Consider the following 8,964-nt stretch of genomic DNA (forward strand, 5'->3'; position numbering starts at 1 on the left):
TGAGGAAGAAAAGGGGAATGAGAAGGAAGAAGCGCCGCCGTGAGATTGGCGATTCCGCAAATCGCTAATGGCACGAAGCGTTAGGTCGTTAGACGAGTTAGCGTAGCGTGATCAAATCGCTGAATGCAAAACAGACAATGTGACAAGGGAAGGACGGCGGGTGGGACAGACGGGGGTTTCTCCGCGGGGAAGCAAAAGAAATGGGCAGAAGTGTCCCCGCGCTCGTTGGATCATCCCGGTGGCGAACAATGGCGAACAAAACGCGACACCTGGTTACGGGTCTAATTACGATGGCGATCCTCTCGAGCAACCCGTCGCTTTTAGTGCCCCGACGACGTCGCGCGCGCTTGAGAATACAAACTTTCTCTTCGAGCATCCATTACGCGACAATCGTCGCTTCCGATCGTCGAAAAGCGTCTCAATTTACGCAGCCACTTCTCTCGAGCGACTTGGCCAAGAGTCGCTGAATCAGGTCGAAATACAAAATATGATTTATTGACACGCAACGAATATACCTTGAAGATTGGAATTCGAAATATGTTTTAAGACACGTCGGAAAGTCGACAGACTCGTAGTAACGGTCGCACCAATACAACACGGCACAGATGCGAAATCAAATGTCTCTACAAAATAAAAACAACAACTCGACAAAATGAAAACAACAATTTTATCCTCGCGAATAGGACGCAAAGTTCCTCGACGACGTATATCGCGGTCGAAACGCAACGGCGAAAAGAACGACGGATTTTTCCGACGCGAGCGGCGTACGACTCAAAGTCAGATTACGCTTTGGAAGCGCCGGGAAGGGCACTTTAGTTAATTCTATTCAGCGATACGTCAGACGTGACGACGCCCGGTTACCACAACGCTAACGGCACTACCGCGTCCGCCGCAAATATTCCTCGCATTCTGCCGTAACAGCCGTGTGCATTCTTTGCACCTGCGACTTGACATTCCAACGAGTGCTTCCGTCGTCTTCTACGCCACTGAAAAGAATAAAAAAAACCTACAATACAATCTGAACAATCGTACGGCCTATCTCACGAGAAACTGTTAAAGTTTTATATATAAAGCGTATCGTGATCACACACACGCATATTTAACCGTCACATCTACAACAAGGGTTTTATTTTATTTTTGAGGAACAACGTGATTTCTATCGTTAAAAAGTAATTTTTATTAGCATCGTTTATAATCGATTCATAATAACAATATAATTTGTATCCTGTTTACAATAAGATTACTAAAGTAACAGTACTGTTGTAGTGTTACAATGATATGAATAATGTGCTAGAAGTGCTGCTATTAGATAATACGGATAATTAGCTAGAAGTGCTGCTCTTGGAAAAATCGACATTATCAGGATAATATAAATTATGAAAAACGGTTAAATCTATATTAAAAATACATATATTATCAGTTTCTAAGTCTTTAAATGGTACATAACTGTTGAAAAAGAATTCATCTTGAAAAATAGGCTTTATAGGTAACATTAGCGTATCTTTTATTATTAATACGTTATTTTCGCTTATTTCTGGTTCTGAAGAGCTTAAAAGTAGCGGGCACTTTATAGTTTGTATTACTTTTATAGTTTCGTCCCATTTATAAAGTTCTTTTTGTTCATAAAATTTCATTTGAAATCCTACGATTACATTTGGAAGCTCATGTTCTTGGCAAAATTGTCGGACATAATCGTGATACAACATACTTGAACATACGAAAGAGATCTTCTTATTCCTTAAATTGCAATAAGAACAACAATTTAATTCACCGCGAACGGATTCAATTTCTGGTCCTATGCAAACAATTATTAGTTCATATATTTGAGGCACAAAATGATACAAAATTTCCCAAAATCGCACATAGTGTACATCGATGAACTTTGCAAGAACATGAATAATAACTTTTCTTCTTCTTATATGACTTAGTAATTTCGTTTTCTTTAGTCCATAAAAGGTTGTCAGTGGTTCTGAAAAATAATCAGATAGAACGTAATCTATAGCAGTCCAAAATGAACCTCTTTTCCTCAATCCTGGATTTTTCGTAATGAATTCGTGCATGTCCCTCAAACGAGTAAACGGTTTAATATACTCAAAGAAATCGTATAACTTTTCAATCTTCAAAGACATTTTTCCGATATTTATATTGAGTAATACCGTTAGTCTTTGACAATGTTCCTTAGTATGTATTTTGTTAAAATACTTCTTGTGTCTTTGGCAATAGCTGACGGAAAAACATTGTTCGCAAGTCCAAAGTGTAGTAGACTGTTTACAACATATATGATAACACTTTTTTGACCACAAGATCATCTGCTTCTCATACGGCTTTAATTTACGCTCAATTTTCTTTTGGACTGACTCCAACAAATTTTTTCTGGATTTGATCCAATCGTCCAAATAGATTACCTCGCCTGTGACATTTTGTGGTTCTTTCTTTACAAAATGTGATATAATTTTACAGATTTTAGAGTATTCTTCATAGTGCAACTTTTTATGCTTGTTTGAGCAGTAAAAAACCAAGCAACATTTACAAGATTTGAGATTACCGTTGCCTCTCAACTTGCAAACGTGGCATATGTTCGGATTGAAGAACTGATTGTAATAATCTTTCCTGATTGGTCCTTCATATTTTATCACTTCACTACAATAATGCATATTGCTATATCTATTTAACGATCTATTATAGCTTGCGAATATTTTATATATAATATCACTTGATAAATAATGAGCGATACACGACACTTCAACGGCAATTGTACAAATCTTCGTCCAAACTCACTATAGATATACAATGATTGCCCGAAGGACGATAATAATATTGACGTGTACTTCTCAGTGTCTCGTGTCGAAACATGATTGTAGATATACGTGGAAATTTTCCCTCGTGCGCGTATGTAAACTGACACGTCACAGCTCCACGTCAGTTACTTCTAGAATGTATTTTGGAAAATTTGTGTGGTTCAAATTCCCTATTCAGGTACACTCTAATACTAGATGTGCTATAGTATATGTAATATATACTATAGTGTTTCTAGTAATAGAGTGCATCCAGATGGAGAATCTGAACGCAGCCTATAGTGACGTTCCGAAATTCATTGCCAGTGCTGAAATTCTATAATATATAGGTTTGTTCGAGTTGTTTGTACTATTCGCACTTTTACATCTAATGTCCGTTGCACACTAGTGTACCCCATACAATACAAATTTTCCAAAATACGTTCTGAAGACGCTCTTAAGAGGACGGAGGGACGTCATCAGAATATTTTTAGGACGTTATTTGAAAGTGTGTGTCTGAAAATAGCTAATATCCAATAAATTTATTTGCATTAATTGAACTTTTTACACTTTCACATTTAGTGCACATTAATTCTTTAGAGGTTCTAAAAATGACGTCATGTTTTCCGTTCGTGTTACAAGTGTAAATGCAATTCTGCTAATATACTTTTTACACTTAATCCCAAGCGAGAATGAAAAGTGTATTAGAATTGCATTTACATTCGTAATATGTGCAACGGGCATTAAGTGCAAAAGTGTGAAAAGTACAAGCAACTCGAACAAATCCTATGTAACATGAATTATAGATTTTCAGTACTTGAATTTCAGGACGCAGCCAGTATGGAAGTAGCTGACGTCAGTTTATGCATGCGCACGAGAGCTTCCACATGGGAAAATTCTCATGTCCTAGGTTGCGTTCCAAAACGTCCTTTTTGAGGAAATTTTATTCGATATTCTATAGTATATGTAACGTGAACTATAGGTACTGAATAAAATTTTCCTCAAAAAGAACGTTTTGGAATGCAACCCTAGCATCATTGGTCTACAGGAGCGAACTCTGAGTTGGCTTTGAGAGCCTCGCGCGGCAGGACTCAAAAACTCGACCTATGCCTGTGTGAATACATATGTCTATAGCGCACACACTTAGCTGTATCATTCGCGCGAACGCAACATTAGGGCCTTTGCACGTAAAAAAATTTTAACCATAACCGTAAGGTCGTAAGAAAACTGAGCAATCAGAGTTGATTATTCTCCTTGCGTTCGAGGAATAAAATTTGGAATTATTCTCCTTGCGTTCGAGGAATAAACCTTATGGTTACGGTTAAAATTTTTCTATGTGCAAAGACCCTAAGTCGGACAAGAATAGAGAAATCATGTTTTCTTTTTCCTTTATTCACGGACATCACTTTAGTGTAACTGCAGTTATATCTTCGCGATATCTACATCCAACAGTTTTACTCTTCACAAAAGACAAGTTGCAAGTGACAGTCGTGAATTTTTTTGTTATATTCTTCACATGACGGTGAAGGTCAATACAGAGTCCTTTTTGCATTTAGACTCTTGAAAATTTATAAGAATTAAAATGCAGCTTGTCCTTTCGGTAGTTTACTACACTCTTTATCGAATTAACGTTTAGATCTTTTTTCTAAAAAAAAATGCTCTGTACTGACCTGTATTAAAACCTTCTAATTACGAATATTGCAACAGAAATATGATTTGATCAGTACTTTGCCCATAATCTTGTAAAATACCAAGCATAGTTCATGGCTCTCCGCGAGAGGTCTCTAGTTTGACTCCCATGCAGACCCATAAGGAGCTATACAGATATATATAGATATTCGTTTCCAAGTAGAATATCGCAAAAAAGTTTGATATATATATACATACATATATATACAAAGAAAGATAATCATTGACTGCATTCAGCGAAAAAAGTTCAGTGATCGCTTAGTGATTATTATCTGTGATTGGAGCATTCTTTTAGATTCTTCATAAATACATGAATATTTACCAATCAGGAGCGATAATCATTAAGTGCTCCCTGAGCTGCTCTTTCCGCTGTATGCAGCTATTATAACAGAAAAATATAATTGTGTATATTTATATGTTGCGATATTAACAATTTTACGTTTTTAGAAAAAAAGAAAAGATTTAAAGTCTAAAAACTGAAATAAAATCTGAGATATATTTAAAGCTCATCAAAACGAGTAAGAAGTATTATAAGGCGATTCTTCGTAAGTATTTAATTAGAAGAAATCAGAAATAAAAAACGAGTAAAACCCTTCTGATATCAATATTAGCCTATCTGTATACTGATTCTATAATGATAACTATGTGGCTTGTTTTGTGAAAAATTGTTAAAATATTATGAATCAAATGTTTTATAGACATTTAACTGCCACATCTACGATTAAGGTAATTCTTTATAAAACGAAAAATGATATAAAAATGCTATTAAAAATAGGATAATTTTTATTAAGAAATTCAAAGTAACAATTTATTTAAATTCAATTTAACAATTTAACAATCTTCATAATAACAATTTAGTTTGTATTCTATCTACAATAAATCTACTAAAATAATAGCACAATTATGCAAAAGTAGTACCAATATTAGGTTGTTACTTATCTCAGTTCTGTAAATCTTTATAGATAATTAGATGTTGATTAAGCTTATATTTATAACCTAACACTAAGTCTCTGTATGATGCAACGCCAGCGAAATAATTTTCGTTATCAAGAATAGGTTTTATGAGTTTACATAAGATTTTTTGTATCGCATCTTTATCATTTCGCGCTTTCTGTTTGCTTGAGGAACACAAAAGTAACGAAACGCCTTGAGTCTGTATTAATTTTATAGAATGCGACCGTTCATATTCATCAAGTTTCGCTTCGAATCCCACAATTATAGTTGGCACCTTATATCCTAGAGGTGCTTGCGAATAATCGTAGTACGACATAGGTATATATAGGCAAGTAAGCTTTTTGTTGTTTCTTTTGCAAAAGTAACAGCACTCAAAATTACTATAAGCAAATTCTTTTTTGGTCCTATGAAAATAATTGTTAGCATGCGTATTTCTGGTATGAGATGAAACAAAATTTCCCAAACTTTTGCAATTTTTCTATTCGTAATTCTATTCGAGTGTGCGACTATAATATGGATGGTATATACTTATGTTGATCCCTTTAAGATACTTAATAAATTCGTTCTCTCTAATCCAGAATAGATTGTCAATGGTCCCGAAAAGTAGTCAGTTATGACGTACTCTATATTAGTCAAATGTGATACTGAATTTCATATATAGCTCGCAATAAATTCCAACATGTTTCCAACGTGGATTGTCGTAATTTGCATAAAGAAGCTACTTGACACATTGATTGATACATATGACATTGTTGAGATATTTATGTTAAACAATAGTATCAGTCTATTGCAGTCGTCGCTAGTATGTTTCATGAGAAATGATATTTTATGTTCATCACAACATAAGACATGTTTTTGATCACAAGATCATTTCCGCCGCATACAATTTTAATGGATGCTCGAATTCAAGTCGTGTCCATTCCAATAATATTTTTCTTGATTGGATCCAACTCTCCCAGGTCGTGAAGCTGCTGGTGTCGTTTTGCGGTTTCACTGTTAAAAAACATAATACGTTTGTACAAACTTCAACGTGTTGTTTATAGTGCATCAGTTAATGCGCCTTTGTGCAGTAAGATATCAAGCCACACTCGTCACATCAGATTGCCGTTGTTTCTCAACTTGTAAACATAACATATGTTCGGATTGAAAAACTTATTGTAACGTTCACTCAAGATTTTTCCTTTATATTCGATTACTTTATGAGATAGTTCCATATTACTATATTCATTCAACGCAGTTTGCGAGTATTTTATATGTAATATCACCTCGAAAATAATGAGCGAAACTTAACATTTAAAACGGCAATTGCCAAAGTCCTTATACAAATTCAGTATGAATGTTAAATGATTGCCCGAAGAACGATAATAGTGTTTATCTGGTATTAGTGTGTTCCTCTTTTCGTGTCTCGCACAATGTTGTCAATTTGGAATGTAACTGAACATATATAAGAAGCTACACAGATATCCATGCAAGATAAACGCGCGCGCGCGTTTCTAGATAGAATATCGGGAAAGAAATTGAAACGCACAAAGAAAGATATGCACTATCATACAAATATGTGTATGACCACATATATTTATATGTCGGAACACTTAAAAACCTTACATTTAGAAAAGAAAAGAATGATTAATTAAGAGACCAAATGCATGTTATTACTACAAAAGCTACTGTAGAATTATTTAACATTTAACAGTTTCAATGAATTATGTCAAGCTTTGATATAAGGATAAATTAAAAGAGATAGATCGTCCCACGTAAAATCGCGGCCGCGTCTCAAGCTATTAACGTGAAATAATAGTGTCAATCAGCACGCTCCATCGATAATACTGTTACCTGAACTGTGTCGTTGGTATGGGGGGAGTGAGGAGGATGGAAGGCGGGAGGGCGGATAATATCCATTATCGCGATAAAGATAATAATTATTTCCACTTTGAGCAGGGACTGGGATTGTTCCGCCTTGAATGATAGACCACGCTGCTGTCGCATTTGCATTTCCTCGAATGAGACAGCGGTATTGAAGTGGCGTTGGCTGAAGATATAGACCAGGTTGAGGGATACCGAGTTGCGCGACATGACAGCCTTGATTTGCACACACTCCGTATCGATAATAGATAGTCATACACGAGACAATTTCAGATTGACGCGCTGAACTAGATCCATTACATCATTCAGGTGGATCTAGTTCGAAGGGTAACTGACCGAGATCCCGAGTTTCCGACGCATCGGCTAATTTTGTTAATTTCCCGACGCGCATCCCTTCGAGAGATGCATACATCGATCCCAGATCCTTCCTCTTCCATTTCCTCCTAAGGACTATCCGTCCCTATGAGGACACTCATTAATTAACCCAAAATTGCTTAATTAAATCCGTCATGGCTTTTCCGCAAACACTGACAAGAATATCCAATCTAGTCTAAAATAAGGTAAAATCATTACTATTAGAAGCTATCGCGAGAAAGAGAAAGAGTAAGAGAGAGAGAGAGAGAGAGAGAGAAATGCTTGTCTACGATAGAGTGAAATCATTTTCACAGGATTAAAACGCTATATTATAAAGCTGAGATGTATTCAGAGTCACTCTTGACTCCTATCGTTATCACATTGTACTTCGATAAGATTACATGTGACACTGTTACACTAATCTATAAGATATACTAATCTATGAAATACCATAAGAACCAATAGCAATACTATAAGAAGACAAACTTCCTATCACATTGCTATCGCGCACAAGAACTGTCTCAGCCGGCCTCTATCCATTTTTTAAACATGCCTTCGCGCATTCAACTCGCGTCCATCACGTAGCCGGTATGCACCTGCGTCCTACTTTCTCCGATATTTTTCTCGCGCGACGATACACAAGATATTGGAATCCAAGTTTCTTCCCGGTCACTTCTTCGGCAAATTCCGATCGTCGGTAAATTCGTATCTCGAACAACGGAGTCTTAAAAATTGAATCTTAAATTAAAATCCGCATTAAGACAATGCCGCCTAAAATTAACGAAATATTGAGCAAATTTTATCTCCTATTCGAGAACAATCCAAATAGAAAATCTCTCGCCATTTGCGCTCATCTGCAAGAAACTTTTCACTTTCAATTACATTCGTATCATCTAAGCGTCATCGATATTTCGACATCAAAGCAAATTGCCATTCCCTTTAATTGGACTACTTGTATTTCTGATGCATCAGAATTGATGTCTTTATTTTCTTTGAGATATACGCAAAAGAAAATTAAAAACAAGGAGAAAGATGGAGAGTGAAAGGGAGAGGGAGGGGATCGGCAAATTAGCTGGACCTGGAACAATGCTGGTGGAGACGAGCGTGTCCGGTGCGGGGTGCACTCGCGCAGGATGCGCCATCATATCCTGAAGGGCCAATCAATTTTTTTAAGCCTTCGGCGAGCCGCGGTGACACAGCGAACGAACGCAGAGGAACCATTCATCCATCGGAATGACCCCAGAGGCGCCAATCAAACGCGTCGCCTCACCCTGAATACTCAATAGATATATATATATATATATATATATATATATATATATATATATAT

General features: G+C 36.3%; 1 protein-coding gene across 1 annotated transcript; it reads right to left on the minus strand.

Annotated features, from left to right (window-relative positions):
* Window positions 1-1,153: 1,153 nt before the first annotated feature.
* On the minus strand, window positions 1,154-2,867 carry LOC116843070. Its single transcript, XM_032813097.1, has one exon. The coding sequence runs from the start codon at window positions 2,652-2,654 to the stop codon at window positions 1,323-1,325; it is 1,332 nt and encodes a 443-aa protein (XP_032668988.1). The 5' UTR covers window positions 2,655-2,867; the 3' UTR covers window positions 1,154-1,322.
* Between the last annotated feature and the right edge of the window lie 6,097 nt (window positions 2,868-8,964).

The sequence above is a fragment of the Odontomachus brunneus genome, unplaced genomic scaffold (assembly GCF_010583005.1).
Source record: "Odontomachus brunneus isolate Ranch 3 - 2012 unplaced genomic scaffold, Obru_v1 Obru_scaffold_029, whole genome shotgun sequence".
Classification (NCBI taxonomy): Eukaryota; Metazoa; Arthropoda; class Insecta; order Hymenoptera; family Formicidae; genus Odontomachus; species Odontomachus brunneus.

What these genes read in the sequence shown, in the direction of transcription:
- LOC116843070 (XM_032813097.1), bottom strand. Translation starts at nt 2,654, where the DNA reads ATGCATTATTGTAGTGAAGTGATAAAATATGAAGGACCAATCAGGAAA.